Here is a 17286-nt window from a genome sequence, read left to right on the forward strand (position 1 = left end):
AAATGGCTAAGCCACGTACCGAATGAAGCACTCCCTGGACTTAGGGTGACAAAGGTTTCCTTACACCATGCATCTTCCTGTGAATCATGCTGTTCCTACGCCAGGGACCATGTGCAGGTGGCCTTAATTCCACCTGTGACAATGGGCCCAGTATTTACAGGGTGCCTTTAAAGGTCTGGATTAGGCCAATAAGTAATGTACATCTCTGTGGAATTTAGACAATCTGAACACATCATGAAGTGTTTATCTGATGAAGTAGTAGAAGTGAATGCTTACCACTTTAGATAACATGTAGTTTGAAATTTCTGTGGTAGTTTTCAGCTGCACTTCAAAATACTTAATATGGCCTTTTGGGCTGAAATATAATATACATTACTTCTTCAGGGAAGAGAGATTAGAAGTATGTTTCAAAATTAAGCACTTCAAGTAAAGAGATGTTTGCTTTATTTTCCCAGTAGAGCTGTTCTTGTTTATGTATGCTGAAGAAGGTGGGCACACTGATGATAAAAGAGATGCATTGAGAGTACACAGACTGCCTTCACTCTAGCACACTCTAAGCTTTCAACTCACATAATTCAAAGTTTACTTGCTTCCTTCTGCGTGTTTTCTTTAAGGTACTTTAATTATACTACTTGGCAATTGCTGTAATTCTCTCTGTCCCTCTCATCCTGTCTAGGCTTTGCAGCCCCGGGTGCTGCCCGGAGCGATCCCACACACTCAGCCCAGGACGCACTCTGGCATCCTAAATGCCAGGTATTGCATCCACAGGGCATTGCTAGCTGACATACTTGGCCCTCTTGTTCTCTCACTTTAGGCTGGAAGAGGAAAGTACCAACCATCTGTGGTGCCTATATGAGCAGGAAGGGTGGCTGAATGGGCCATTAACTGATTAGAAGGCTTTAATGGGGCAAATCCAGCTGAGCCAAACTCTGTAATGTAATATATGACAGCAGGAGGCAGAGTAGAGCCTGGATAGTCTTGCCGTCTTTCTTATCCTTCAAGCTCCTTGCCCCAGTCTGCTGCTCCTAGATTGCTTGCTATTGCCAGGTGGTTCCAGTCTTATCTGGGCCTAAATCTTTGGAATGTTTACTGTTAAGGCTTTTTGAGGATGTGGCACAGAATAGCAGGAGGAGGGTGGTATGGTGACAGCATTTTGCTGATTATGTAAGTGAGATAAAAGCAGTGGCAACACTCAACCTTTATCATGGCAAAACTGAATGGAAATCTATGTGACGAAGAAAACTTGCTTCTCCCCACTGAAGCTAAAAGCTTGCAGGAAAACTTTTCCAGAGAAGATCACAAGAACCTTTTATAATGGAATGCAGCAAACAATCTAAAGCTCTTTCTAACATAGAAGAATATATAAATAACACTAAATACATGCAGTCACTGAGCATTACATTTTTCATTTCTGTGTATGAGCCCGATCTTTGCAATAAATTAGCATTCCTTGCTGAAGTATATGGAACTAACCAATCTATGTACCTGCAGACAATTTGGCCCCAGGGTCTTCTAAACTTTAGGCTAACCTGCCCTGAAGAAGTAAATACTGCCTTGGAAGATTAAGTTCCTCAACAAATGTTGAAGAGCCCTCATTGAAAAAATATTTGCATTTGCATGCTTTTTATGCAAATTCTTTAAAACTTTACTGACTCTTACATACACATTTATTTGAAAAAACGAGAATATTCACAATAAGACATATTAGACAATTTCCACAGAGCCATCATCTTAAACTAAAAAAAAAGCCTTGCAAATTACAATCATTCTAAAAATCAAAATAGCTTAGCCAGCTGTTAAAGAAGTGCATACATTCATCATTACTGAATGCATTACTGCTTTAAACATACATAATTCCGAAATAATCTCCTTGAAATAAACACAGCGACAGCCATAAAACATGCTGGATCTGAAATTGAAGACAAAGCAAGCAGTATTTGTCATATTAAAACTCTGACAAAATACATTTTAATCATGTCCAGTCTTATGAATACTAAAACAACCTGGAATGCCATTTGGCCTTCATGATTAACCTGTACTTTATCATTGTAAACAGAGCTTCCTGAACATTTCTATAAAGCCTGTTTTTTGAATCAATATTTAAACAATCAGCATTGCCCCTTCTCTCCTTTTATGTTGTGGTGGTTGTATGTGGATTCTAAATAAGGTATAAGATATTGGGATTTTTCATATTTAAGTAGACAAAAAGAATTTAATCACAGAAAAAAGCTGGAATTCTGAATGACCTCAGGTATTAGCTTTGTTGACTTGAATGGTAGAATTTATGCTCTCCTTATCCATCTCAGGAATTACAGAATTTTATGTGACATGGTTGATGTGTTGATCAATAAAACAACAATCATTTACACTGCAAGTTTAATGCAGTTTCAAAAATCTGCATTAACCAAGCTGATAGTTGTAGCAGAATCAACAGACAATGCATCTTGCATAGTGGTGTGCATAAAGGAAGTATGTCTAAACTTTTAACATCCAATGAATACAGATTAAGATGATAAAAAACATATGCAGAATGTGTTCTGCAAGCTATGCAATGACAGTGTGCTTGTGAGTAATGCACAATAAAATGATAAAAGTATGAAGAAATTCTTACTTTAATTTTCACTCTCTGCTTCACTCAGTATTTACATTGTGAATTTGCAGTCAGCATTCATTTTAAGACCTGTTGCAAAAGACCTTGGTATATTTGTTGCTGTGTGTTCATCTGTCAGTTCTATAGCTTCATGTTACTTTAAATCTCTCCTCCTATTTTCCTAACCACTCATCCCCTTATTTGGTATGCCTTAATCTCCTTTCTATTGTCAGTGAAGTTTCTGATGTGTCACTACTGCTAGAGGAGTCAATCATGTTTAGTTCATGATGCAGATAAAAGGAATGAAACTGTTTTTTTACTAATGGTCTAATACGTTTGTCTTTAAACGACTCCAAGTGGTATTATTTTAATCCAGATGCTTGAATTCAGAAAGACTACACTATAGCTTTGTGAGAGAAAGTAAGAGAAACATCAAATCATTCTGTTTCTAATCTAATCTGCTAAATCAAACAGTTTCATTAAATCTGCTTTATTTAATTTGTTTTTTTCTGAGCTGGTTCAGACTTCCCGAAAGTGTTACATTTTCTTTTTAAAAAGTTGTCTAAATGACCAACAGGATGGCATTTCCTAAATGCAGACCTAGATACATGTAATATATAATGCAACAATGAATATGTTGCATAGTAAAAAAAGCTAATTATATGAAACATTGAATATTCTGAAGAAACCCAAAGAACATTTATTTTCATTCACACCTACATGAGCATACCAGATCTGTATTTCCCAGACAAACAGAATTACGAAAAACCTTAGCATCACAATGAAAATTATTGATAGTCATTCACTATAGGTGGAAACTCTTCCTACAGAAACAAAAGAATTAACCATTTTTGATGATACATGATTAGCCAAAAGGAAAAACATTCTAAACCTCTGAAAAATCTGTATTTCTCTCACCTGTATTTTCAATTACTCAGAGCATTGAGCTCATTACTGGTTCTCATTCAAAATAATCTAATCATTCCTCTGTTTTCTTCCCTGATAAGCAGGCATCTTTTATTCTAATCAATGAAGGACTTACACAGTACCGTGTATCTGGCGGTGAAATAAACCTCTGCAAATTGGAAATTCATTAATGGGTACTATATAAAACTAAAGAATCTGAGCTATTGGTTTTCCAGGTTGATTTTTTTTTCTATTTCTGCTGTCACAGTCAATTAAATGTAAATACTTTATGAATGTTACAGTACATATTGTTTAAATTGGCTAACTTACTTACTAAGGGTTGATTATCTTAAATCTGTGAAGTAAACAAGAAGAGTGAATATTAAAGACAGTAGCTCAGCATAAAAAATGATATGCCCTTGAACTTATAACACTGCAGTAAGCAATTACCTTAAAGAAGCCACCCACACAACAGAACTATGGCTTTGTTCCTTATCTTCAAAGAACAAGCCACTTGCATCTGGATCAAATCCTTTAAACAATACACGAACACTCAACATCAAAGCACTTTCATTTTCTTCAGTTATTTAATTTAATTAGAGCTAATACAGACATGAATTTAGACACTGATTGCTGTGTAGAAAATCCCCAGAAAACATGTTCAAGAAATTAATCAATTTGGTTTTAATTTTATAAAGATTTTTCCCCCAGTACCTGACAGGAGCGCCTCTGCTCTGTGCAGGTTTCAGCAATACTGTCACAGTGCTGTCAGTTTGATTCAAAGGTGTTTCAAGTTCATATGGTGGCATAGACGGTGCTAGAATAAGAAAAGAGGCAAAAATAATAATTATTCCTGTATTTCTTCTTTCAAGAGCTGTATCTTTATTTGAATAGGTAATTTTAAAGACTTCTTCAAATATAAAAAACACATTATAGGTCTAAGATGCTTTCTGTTATAAGTGTGAGACAACTCTTAAAATAACTTCAGCAGTGTCCTGGTTTCAGCTGGGATAGAGTTAATTTTCTTCCTAGTAGCTGGTATAGTGTTATATTTTGGATTTAGTATGAGAATAATGTTGGTAACAGACTGATGGTTTTAGTTGTTGCTAAGCAGTGTTTAGACTAAGTCAAGGATTCTTCAGTTTCTCATGCCCAGACAGCAAGAAGGCTGGAGGGGCACAAGAAGTTGGGAGGGGACACAGCCAGGGCAGCTGACCCAAACTGGCCAACGGGGTATTCCATACCATGGGATGTCATGGGGGGGAGTTCGCCAGGGAGGGCATGGATCGCTGCTCGGGGACTAACTGGACATTGGTCAGCGAGTGGTGAGCAAATGCATTGTGCATCACTTGTTTTGTATATTCCAATTTTATTTTATTATTATTGGTTGTTTTTTATCATCATCATCATCATCATCACCACCTTCCTTTCTGTCCTGTGGGTCTTCATCTCAACCCACGAGTTTTCCTTTTTTTTTTCTGATTCTCTCCCCCATCCCACTGGGGGGGGGAGAGTGAGCAAGCAGCTGCATTGTGCTTAGTTGCCAGCTGAGGTTAAACCACGACAAGCAAAAAAAAAAAAAAATCAAAATCAAAGAAATCCCAGCTCACTGCCAATTTCAAGACAGGAAACAGATGCTAGTAAGAGTAAGGTTGCAGAAAGTATTGAGAATCCATGACTTGGAAATGAAAAGTTATCTCAAGAAGAGTATCTGCAAATGTACATTTAGCTTCATCTTCCAGCCAGTGGATACTTTGTGTACCATACTGATGGAAGTTACTTAGAGTATAACATGCTCCACATACAGATAATATCAACCTCTACACTCCTCTAGCAAATTAAATAGCTCCAACAACGCAAGTCTTTCCTTCAAGTGTACTTTCCAATACTTTCCACCTTCCCAGTAGAAGCTGCATTTACTTGAAAGGTATATGAACTTCTCTCTCCTTTATCCATATTGCCCTATATATCCAAGTAAGGATTGCATTAACACTTTTGCCCACAACTCTTCAGTCTTCTGTGAAAACAACATCGTCACCGCTTTTCATTGATACTCACCAGTTTTGAAATGCTTCATAAATAAAAAAAAAAAAATCTTCAAAAACCTCCTTGTAAGATGAGAGGTTCTTATTCTGTTTCCAGTCCTGGATATAAGGCACAAACATTTAGACTAATCATTTTAAGAAATTTGGGTACCCACTTTGAGAAGCCTAAAGGCACAGTATTACACAGTACTTTAAAGATTCAGACACAAGTTTCACATATTTCAGTTTTGCAGTTTTGAATATCCAGAACTTGTTCACATAATGCCCCATTCTCAAGTTGACCATCCTGAAAATAAGGTAAGCACAGAGTAACTGCATCTCCAAAAAGCTGTATGAACTCTGAATGTTTTTGGAACACTGTGAGTGTCATTTCTCACCCTCTGTCTCCTGTCTGCGTTTTAACACTTCTTGTACTCTTCCTAACTTATGACTCCTAGGTCCCTACTTGCAGTCTTTACTAATCTTAGTCTCCCTCCACCAAAATTGTTTTCCTGTCCAGGATATGAGGTGTGGTTCTCCCAGTCCTGCCTTTTAGTCCTGGTTCCTTTTTCTCTTCTCCACAGACACTTGGACGTTATCTTTTCTTCCACTCCTCTCCTGTCTAGGTTAGGACTCTTCCTCCTTCATACTGCCCACATGTAAAGAAGGAGCTTATCAATAAACAGAGAAAACAGGAGATACTCTTCCTTCACAGTTTTTGCAACTGCACACCCTGGTCTTCAGCAGCAGAAAGCTCAGATGCACTAAAAGGTAAGGCCCTTAGAGACTCTATCTGTGTTGGGCCACACTGAGTTGACAAACGAACGGGCAAGGCTCTAAAAGCTTGGAGAACTTAAATCTCTTTAGTGACTATGGCATCTATGGTGACATTCCCTGATCAATTCTGTCAAGTTTCCACCATTTGTGTGCAAACTGCAACATTTACAAATTGCCCAAATCTGGAGAGATTTTCAGAGTGATGGCTCAGAGTAATGTCTCTCTTCTTGCTAAATATTTAAATCTCTGTTTGAAAGCAATTCAGTAATGTATCGGTCACCAGAATTTTTCATGACATCAGCCATGTTCCTGAAATGGATGAAATTCTTCTTAGTATGAAAGGCAGCATACAAAATTTCAGCCTGCATAGCTGACTTTTCACAAAGTTATATGCAACAGAAAACAGGCTTCTAATAGAGTGCCCATCTATTTTGATAGCATGCACTGCTACAAGCTCTGCTTTTGGTAATATGTATTTACATACAGATCACTTAATCCATCAGTGTCAATCACATAACTGTAGAATGAAACATGGCAACTATTTACAACACAGAACAGTACTACTCAAACACTTAAGGCAGGAAATTAAGAGTATTTTATTCAGATGAAAATGCAGTCTAGAGTTAGACAAAGTAAAATGCAATGACTCAATTCAGAAACTGGTCAGAAAGCACTGTTGTCACCTCATCTGTTCTAAAAACTAGTGAAACCTTTCATCTATAAACGTTTTGTTTCATGTCTCTCCAAAATGGAGAGTGCTGGCCTTATCAAGAGCCTCAGAGCCTTACAGTGAGACAATGAGATCACAGGCCAATAGCACTGCAAAGAGGGTACCATATTCAACAGCTAAAATTTCAGTTGTGATTATTTCAGTGGTGTTAAGAAATGCATGCATTCTGCTTCTATTTTAAATCATCAAGAGACTGGCTTTAACTATGCATGAAGAAGTCATAAACATTCCCTGTTAGTAGTAGTAACATGAAGTAATGAGAGAATGGGGTGCAGACAAGACAGCTTGCAGAACCTCACCACATGGTAGCTTGGAGGTTAGCTTCAATCTCAAGCATGCCTGCAACGTCTGTTCACAGTACTGAGTTCTAGTGGGTGACATATCAAATTTAGAAAAGAACAACAATTTAAGATCCAGCACTATTCCCAAGTATCCAGATACTCATTCACTCTCAATAGTCTTCTTTCCTCACTCTAATAGGGGCTGATTCTGCCATCCTAACTCATATCAAGCTTTGCTGTGTCAGAAATTGATTTCTGACAGAGGAGTTTTCTGCTCAGTATAGGAAAGGGGATGGAAAATGAACCCCATCTTTATTGATCAGTGTTATTATGTTTAACTGTTTATAAAGAACAATTTTCTAACTTGAAACAAACATTTCTATTGGCAATAACTTCCACCTTGCATTAACCACCCTTTCCTATAATAAGAAAAAAGAAATTGCTCTATTTCTGATTAATACTTATTACTTCTTTTCATTCCAGTGAGGACAGAAAATGAGTGATGGGGAAAATTACACAGAATGAGAGTAAAAAAGAAAGAAGATTTTGTACCCAAATGCTTTCCTTTATCCTTTCTGAAAAGCACAGTTGACCACAAATACATAAGGCAATTTTCTATAAATGTTATCAAGGGACCATGGTTCAACTGTCAGTTTAATTCCCAGGAACAATGTAGAGAAGTGAAGACTAAAGGGATTTCAACTGCAACTTTGCAAAACATTTTGTCATCAATTACATAAGCATTTTAGAGGATGTAACAATATTGCATCCCATCAGCTAGAGAAATGAAGTGTTCCTCTGCCTCTGGGAGGGCTTTAAAATATTGTTCATGGATTTGCAGAAGTGACAGAGTCATGCTGCTGTTATCTGAAAACCACTAGTCCTGATGTTCTTGTCTAATACAGTTTCATATCCACTTCAGTCCACATGCCTGCTAGGAACATATGCAGGCTGGCAGTTAGCTACGCTTCCTAAGCGAGCACTAGACATACAGTATTTCTGCTTTGCTCTCAATTGTTCATGGCTCATTAAAGATATTTTCCAGCACCGTTACGGTACTAATTTAGAATCATGTCAAGGCTGACTAAGCTCTGAATGAAACCTTCCTCCTCATGTCCAAAACCCCCTACACTAAATGTTGCAACAGCAGCTGGCACTGACTGCAGGCACATAATTCATAGGGTTTCTTGGGTGATAAGTTACAGTTGTGAACAGGAATGTCAAAGTACTAGCTGATATTTAAGCACTTTGAAGTTTTGCAGATATGTTAATATATGTCACTTTGTTATCTTCATGGATGAACATGTATTTTACTGTTTCAATTTGTTGCTTGCTAAATCCTGAAGAACAAGTAAACAACGAAAGAATTAGCCATGTCATTATCATAAGCAAACAATAATATTCTTTAATCAAGTACCTGATATTTTAGTGGTGAACTGATTTGTGATTGGAGGTCCAAAGCCTTTAGCTGTGCTGGCTCTGATGGTAAAAGAGTAGGTAGTGCCAGGATACAGTCCAAAAAAGAGATAGTGCGTTTCATTCCCTAGCTTTGAGACTCGTCCACTTTGATTGGATAAATCTATTTCTGGGTCAAAGGAACTGACTGCTTTGTAGGTGATCTGTAAAAGAATAAGAAAGTTATAAACTGCCTTCAGCAGAGGGACAGAGATTGCATCTTTATCCAGTAAACCCTTCTGATGTATGTGCACTGTCAGACATTTTATGATAAGCTATCTTACTCTCTCATACTCTTCAAATCCCGAATCCCATGAAGGGACACAGAAACTCAGCCATAACTGATATGACTTATTACTTTTATAGATACAGAGTCTTAGAGGCAGCTAGATTACAACTCTAAAGGATGGGTTCAGGCTTACATTAATTCCTTCAAGATGCTGGCTTTAAGAGTGTCATTTTTTCAATTCATCTTACTGTTGGTTTTGATCAGCAACAATAAGAAAACCAAAACAACCAGGTAAAACAGATAAGTGAATAACAGAAGGTGTAGCCCCCAGTTCCAGCTGACTTCACTATAATTACACTCTGCTCTGAATAAGATTATCCGTAAAAGATGATAAGGGCAGCTTAAGGCAAATTTTTGAGAAAGTGGGTAAAGCTTGTATTTTAGTCTGAAGCTTAGCTATTGTAATTGCTAATTTGGAATTTTTCAGGTTATTATATTGTACCTAGGTCAGATTCTCAGTTGGAGCAAAGGAGAGATAAAATGTTAGGCAATATATGCAGAGTGTATATTGTATCCTCAGTTCCTTCTTTGATTCAAAAAGTATTTTTAGTTTTCATTAGAAGTGTTAATATAAGTTCACAGTAAAACTTGATCCAGATTTCTTCTATTAATTACTAATTTCCATGCACTGTAATGAGAATTTAAAAATGAGAAATCCACTAAAAAATTAAAAAGAAAAAAGATTCATCCCTCCTTTTTACTTTTACAGTTTCATTTGTATGTGAATAATTCCAACATGCTTATTATATAAAGTCATAATTGACATTCTTTTCGCTATATTTATTCCACATCATTATAATTAATGACACACAAAACAATACATAGAAACATCTAAGTGTTGGCATTACACATCTTAAATGCTTGCAATTTCCTAAAACATCTGACTTAATGAAAATTGATTTTTATATGGCCTATCTGATATAACATCAATAAAGTGCTGAAAATTAGTAATAAAAACTTTGATACCATCTAGATAAACCCCAACATTATTTTGGTAGATATAGGCAGATCCTCTACAACTCCTCATCCATGAATTAAACTGAAAGTGCCTTAAAAACCACTCATCTAACCCTTCTAATTATAACAGAAGACAGAAGAAGATTACACTACCAAATACCTGAACTTTTATCAGTAAAGAAATTAAGGCTACATATTGCACAAAATAATCTCCCTTTCTGATGGTAAGTGTTGTTAGGTCTGCTTGTGGGAGAGTGGGTCATAACTTTTTTTGGAGATTTTAAGAGACAGGTTAGACAACTACATCACAACTATGTTTTATATACAGCTGATCCTGTTTTGGCACAGATAACGTGAACTATTGCAGTTCCCTTTCACTCTCTTTTCTGTATTTCTATGATTCTTAACTGTATTTTCCAAAATCTCACTTAAGTTTTATTCAAAATAATACCAGGCCATTGGAGAATCTGCAGTTTATGTTAGATTCTTACAAATTTTTTGCAGTGTTTAGTTATTAGATAGCTAAGTGGCTGATGTTCCCTAATGAAATAAGTTCTTCCATGGATCATGCAGAACACATGGAAAAAAGAAGTGTTTTGCCTGGTTAAAATGAACTTGCACTGTTTCCGTATTTCAATCCTACTTGAAAGACTGTTCCTACTTTTTTTTTTTAAACTAATTTGTTATGTCTACCATTGCTAATGCCAGTTCAGCTTTGCACTGATGAAAAAAAAAGGGCATGAGGGTCATTTTCTCACTGGATGTTGACTATTTTTATCAAATTTAGATGAAACCTTGCCAAAAAGAACTAATCCCTTCATTCCTACAACTGTGGACCTGTATTGGTGATAGAGGAGCAAACCAGTATAATTTGTCATTATGTCATTTTTTCATCTAAAGGCTCCTTTCTTTAAATATTGGTAAAATAATTGGATTTGCACTTAATTTCACAAGAGCAATGAATACTTTAATATTTGATACTTCAACACACAGTTTTTCCCACCACATATATTAAAAGACTGTCACCTTCAGGCACTAAAAACAAATGCCTGGCCCCAGAAAACAGACTAAGTTATAAGATTTTTAACAACATACGAAGTTAGGTACTCAGAGTAAGAAATGCTAGACACAGAGGTGAGATTGAGCTTTCTCTCCGGGAGCAGCAATGCAGACTGAGGACTGCACATTAAGTTCATCTATCTGCTGGGATCAACACCTTGGGATGGATCTCCTACCCAAAGAAGGTGTCTGCTGCTGTAGTCTTAAGGCTGCCCCTATAAAAAACAGCTACCAGCCAAAGAGCTTGCCCTGGAAAGAGCAGCCTTGCTCCTAGGTCTGACTCAGGCTTACCTACTTGCTGTTTTGTCTCACCCAAGCTACATGTCTTCAGCTCTAGACTAACATACCTGGCACCCTCTACTTGCTTTCCTCCTGGCACTACAATTCTTTCACCCCTGGTTGTGTACAGCACAGTGGCAGGTGACAGGTGAATGGAAGGAGCTTTCACCCCTTGCTGTGGCTCTGCGCCTGAGTCACTCCCCTGCAGGCAGATTATCATGAATTGAGGAATCCCTCAGGCTGAAATGTCCCCTACCCAGGCCTCCCCCTTACTAGATTAGTGCTCATCTGCTAGGCCATTCTCTGAAAGGCGAATGCACCATAGTTTTCATGAACATACCAAACATGACATATGTTTGTATCAGAGCAGCTTTAGTGGCTATGCTTTTTAGATCAGAATTGTTGATGCACACACCACCAAGGCTTAGATACCTCTTTGTCTAAGCTTTGGCTTGCAGCAAGGCATAGGCAGGAGCTAGACACCTCACTTCTCAAGCTTGGGTGATTTGGAGCTGTGCTGGATGCATTACCTTGGCAGCACAACAATCAGCCAGAGAGGTGCCTGCTGAGAGATGGATAGTCTAAATCAACTTATAAAACACAGGTACTTAAATTTCACCTAACTTGGCTGGATCTTATCCTGTGGGCTACTTCAGTTAGCTAAAATATACCTCAAGTATACTTTTATATTTCACTTTAAGTACACATTTAAAATAGGTAAAATGTCCCTGTGATTCACTGTGTATATCTGTTGGCCTCCAGGTAGTTTACCAGTCATATTTATAAAAACTTTGTGATAAATTTTAGGCTTATAAGCAAACACCAGGGCAGAAAAGTATTGACAAACAAGCTTCCAGCAATTAGGTGTCTGTTCATATTCAGCCACCTGCCTGGACTGAGTTGGCATCTTTAAAAAAAGTGACTGCTTGGTTGCATCAGTCTGTTGATATCTTTCACTTAAAAATTAATTAAATCAAGTTTCTGATTCAACTGATTGCCTTGCTCCCTCCGTCTCTGCTTTGAGGTGTGTTAGATAAACAGTATAAGGAGATATCAGTATTTTCTTTTCAATATTCTCTTCACTGTTGGAATGCTAGGTTCTTTTGATGTTCAGAGACCTGCACAGTCCTGACTACCTTAGAAAGTCTGGCCAAGCCATTCTTTTTCATCTCTGAATACACTGAATACTCTGAATGCACAACTCCCATTACAGCTGATGGAGTTATGTATGTATATAAACATTTAAGAATGAACTGCATGTATACAGTGCATATACTCCTCAGCAATGTAATTAGACATGCATGCATGTTCACAAGTAGAAAGATGATTCACCAGTGTGTGTTTCTAAACATTAACGTATTAACTAAAATATTCTGATTCCTGAAGACAGGCAACTGTTGAACTAGCTGGAAAGTAGTTAGCTTTATAAAAAATCAGTTCATGCTTTTTCATAACATTTTATCCTCTTACAATAAAATAGTTTTCTAAACAGTATCAATAGGTTACCATTCAATTTAACTTTTCTTTTACACTGTATCTCATTTAGGTGTTTTTTTTTAAACAAAACATTTCAATACCAACTTTGTACTAAGGTCAGGTAAGAAGCTCAACAGTGATTACTGTCTGACAGCTTAATCTGTGCAGTCATTTGTCAATTTTTCTAAAGGTATTCAGGCAGAGGTTCCACATGAGGAAAAGCAGCGATTTTTAGACATCTAACAACATACATTTTTGTTGAATTTGCATTTAAAACATTCTACCCTTTTTAAAATTATGCCTGCTTGTTTCTATCACAATAGGCTTCCTATAATGAGACTTATCTAAATGTGATGTTGACTGTCACCACTGTGTTATGTTTCCTATTTTTTAAAAAATTCACTAAGATCTGTCTTTCAATCTTTTAAATATTTGATCCACATTACTAGATAGGATCTATACCACATGGTTCTAAAACTAGCAGTTTTCTTAAAGCTGATAACCCAAGGACATTTTGGGTCCTGCATAATTCACTCCTACATTATGTATTTGATTTTATCACTTTGTTAGTCCTACTATCTTCAAAAAGAAGATTCATTTTATATAAACTGGGGGAAAAAATTAGTTTTCTTACTAATTATGCACTTTTGAAAATCAAAACTATACATAAAAATTAAAACATGGCAAAATGCTAGGTACCTCATACAAAGTAATCACACCATATGTTTGCGCTGGCTCTCTCCATTGAAGAAAAATCTTCTCTTCAAAGGTACTCCCTTGAATGGATTCAAGTGGCACAGCACTCGGGACTAACAGATACAAAAAGGAAAAAATGCTGTTTTGAGAAAAATTTCAGGAGACACTCTGCTTAATATTTGCGCTGTTGAGGCATAAAAACCGTCCTGCTATTAATTCCCCAAGACTGAAGAAGTAAAGGCCACAGTAGCTCAGAAGGAGAATTATTTATTTAACAAGATGGTGCCTTTAAGGAAACACGTCACCTTCAGTGTAAGAATTAGTGAGCATCACACTTTTCCTGTAAAACATTATTGATGAAAGAAAAGGACAAATCAGCTTTTTATAAGGAATTAGGTGATATCTACCTGTGATACCTACTTATCAATAGTGTTACTGTCCCATCATGAAAAACATATTAACCATTCATATATAAAAAGCATTGAAGTAACAAGGTATAGTTTCAACAGGCTGAATTAGAATGATTAGTTGGGGAAGACAAGCCACATGTTACAGAGAACAGTGATGCTCACTGACATTAGGACTGAAGACCTACAATAGGGTGAACATAAGGAAATTATGAAGCAGTCAAACTGAAAACCTGACATTATTCATTTTCCTTAAAGTCTCTTAATTTATGAGAATGACCTCTGAAGAGTCAGGGATGTCTGAAGGTTCTGATAAAAGGTATGTCAACTGCTCTCAGGTATCTGCTTCTGTCTCCTGTTTGTTCTGCAACAATTACCTTATGCCCGAGCCAACCTCAGCGCAGTTTTCAGAGAAGGAGATGTATAAACAGCACATGGACATATATCTGCGATTTTATTTTTGCAACAATACTTGCAATGGAATGTGAAAAGAAAATCCTGAAAAATGCACACAGAACTCTTGTGAGGCAACAGGCATTGATGGATTAGCGCTTTCCTACAAACTGTATGTGAAAATCCATTAAGAAGATACACTTAACATTTTCCACATGCTAGAGAAAGAAGGTGGAAACTACTTGCTGCAGTGGTTGAGATAACTTCTCAGACCACTTACTGAGATTTACCCAAATGATTAAAAAATAGGAAGATCTGCAAGCAAGACATCTGGTGACTCCTTCCCGTTGCTAGGTCTGGTAGAGCACTATGCTCCCTTCTACTGCTCCATGCTGTTTGTCTGGGAGTTTACATGGTTTGAGACCTCATAGTCACCTCTCAATAGCTCTGCACAGAGTCCCTTGCTCTACCATGGGGAAGCTCCAAGGACACAGGTGATGGTTTCTGAACTGGCTTACCAGTCCCATATGGACCAGTAAGATTATGCCTTTAGGGCAACCTTAAGTCTGGGCACCAAACCTTGCTTCCAAGTAGGACAGAACTTTCAAAACTAAATTGGAATCATGGGATTAATGATTTATGTGTAAAGGGAGAGTAACTAAATATAGCGTAAATAAGTTGGAAGTATAACAAAACACTGTGGTAACCCTCTAAAATTATCTGAAGGCCATAAACTGAGCAGTTATGCCATGAGGTAGGTCAAACACTGGCAGAGGTTACCTAGAGAGGCTATGCGATATCCATCTTTGGTGATACTCAAAACTCAACTGTACAAGACCTTGAGCAATCTGCTCTCACTCGATCTGCTCTGAGTAAAAGGTTGGACTAAATGAGCTCTGGACGTCCCTTGCAACCTACATGATTGTGTGATTCGATTGTGTGATTCGAAAAATTATGATGATTGTTTGGGTTAGTATACTCTGTTGTGTTACATCCAGATTTATGTACCTTACTGAAAGTGTGTGGTATACTAAAAAGTTATAATTTTTGTCCAAGGTATTCCCTCAACCACTGATGCTGTTTTTAATAGGTCAGAGAGGGCCAGGAGTAAGAAAATATGCAAAATTTTAGAGAAAATACATAAATGGTCCAGATAACAATAAGGTCTTCAGCTTTGACATCCTACAATTGAACCAAACCAAAATTAGAGGATGACAGCAAAATTAATTCTAATTTTTTTGTTAGCTATGCTTTATCAAATCTGTTTCATTAGCAACTATACATTCCTAAATTGTTTAATTTATTCCCTCATATATTTTGATTAGCAATTAGTACTACACAAAACCAATACAGCATATATTAAACTATTTAATAGGTTTAAATGGCAGACTTCAAAAATTTATTATAAGAGGAACTCATCATTGCTGATTTTTTTTCTAGAAATCTTTCCAACATGTTTGCAGTAAATCTATCATTGATCTGGAAGAAAACACAAAGCCATTCCTGTTCAGATTGCAGACGATAAAAACGGGAGGAGGATGGATCTGTTATATAAAGAAATGCCAGTCATTTGATAAGGTTTCTTTGAACTGTATGCATTTTTAAATGGCTAAAAGCAAGGTCAAAAAACCTAAGGTACACTTGTAGAGAGCACTAAGGGGCTATACCTCAGTACAGAGTGTTCTGGAAAGGTGAAACTGATTCCTGGTGCATGATCAATTCAACAAGGAAGTCCCATTTTGGTATCACAGCTAACAGAGCTCCAGTAAACTCTCTGCATATATAATCACAATAATATCACAAAGGACTTAGGAAGATGGTATAAGCTTTTCATGCAATATTATTAGAGCATTACAGAGACACAGCAGCCAATTCTGCCATCCCTGCTTCAAAAAAGACACTCACAAATTACATTATTGCTCAAAATAAAAAAAAAGAGATCTGAAAACCCCATGTTAGCTGAAAATTACTAAAAGAAAGGGAATATCTATATATTTCAATGTCTGTATATGGAATAGATTGTCTGAATAAGCAGCTAAGAGTGTCCAGTGGTTGGAAAGCCAAAGCTAGGGGAATTGAAACTGCAAATCAAGAACAATTATTTAATGTTGAGCATACCACTCTATAGAAAAGCTTACATGAGGGTACTGTGAACAATCACCTGAAATTTCTTCAAACTGATACTGGAACCTTTAAGAGGCAGAATGTAGTTCAAGCACAAGTTATAAGTTTAATGAAGAAATGATTAAATCATTTGTGATGTTATAGGTTACGTAAAAGATCATTATAACACTTTGAATGGACCCTTTACTGCCTTAAAATTGGTGAAGTTGGTGGAAAATCTGTTATAGATTCTAGTGAAAGTTCAACATGCGCTTATGTAGAAAAGAGTATTGACTATCAGGCAGTATGCGTGTACAATGTAAATACAAAAACTCACCATCTTCATCAGTTTGTACCACAAGTTCTTGGCTTTCTTTTCGTCCTTCAGGATTCATTAGTACCAATTTGATGCTGACATTTGTGTATGGTGATAGATTAGTAATTGTGTGCTGGGGATGTGAACTTTCTGTATCCCAGCTTACTTCTTCTCTCACTTGCTCTTGTCCTCCAGCCTGGTAACGGTAATGGACTGTGAGGTTGTATCGATGGCAACGTGTGACATTATATCCAAATGGTTCCCAGCAAATAGTGATTTGTCTAGATTTGATCTCCACAACCTCTAGTTTTCGTGGCCCACGCATTGGATCTGCAAAATTACCAACATAATTCTGGTATGATTATTTATTCATATTATAATAGTAAGTAACATGAATAATAAGAAGTTAGAGTTCTGTAAATATGACATATAAGCAGAAACAGGAGTTCATTGCTTTATCTCTCATAGTGCAAATGACAATAGAAGTATATGTCTCTGAAAAATCAGGAAAAAAAAACAGTGAGAAAAGGAGAGAGAGAGAAGTCTCT

The 17286-nt window shown here is 36.8% G+C and overlaps 1 protein-coding gene across 1 annotated transcript in view; it reads right to left on the reverse strand.

Moving 5' to 3' along the window:
- PTPRM (protein tyrosine phosphatase, receptor type, M) overlaps positions 1-17286 on the reverse strand; it is a 340322-nt gene that overhangs the window by 215340 nt on the left and 107696 nt on the right. The window contains exons 6-9 of the mRNA XM_010584832.1: positions 16760-17068; positions 13523-13632; positions 8726-8927; positions 4211-4313 (exon numbers count right to left, since the gene is read on the reverse strand). Of these exons, the coding sequence (XP_010583134.1) occupies positions 4211-4313; positions 8726-8927; positions 13523-13632; positions 16760-17068 (724 nt within the window). The remainder of the gene's footprint in view (positions 1-4210; positions 4314-8725; positions 8928-13522; positions 13633-16759; positions 17069-17286) is intronic.

The sequence above is a fragment of the Haliaeetus leucocephalus genome, unplaced genomic scaffold (assembly GCF_000737465.1).
Source record: "Haliaeetus leucocephalus isolate CR32 unplaced genomic scaffold, Haliaeetus_leucocephalus-4.0 Scaffold1007, whole genome shotgun sequence".
Classification (NCBI taxonomy): Eukaryota; Metazoa; Chordata; class Aves; order Accipitriformes; family Accipitridae; genus Haliaeetus; species Haliaeetus leucocephalus.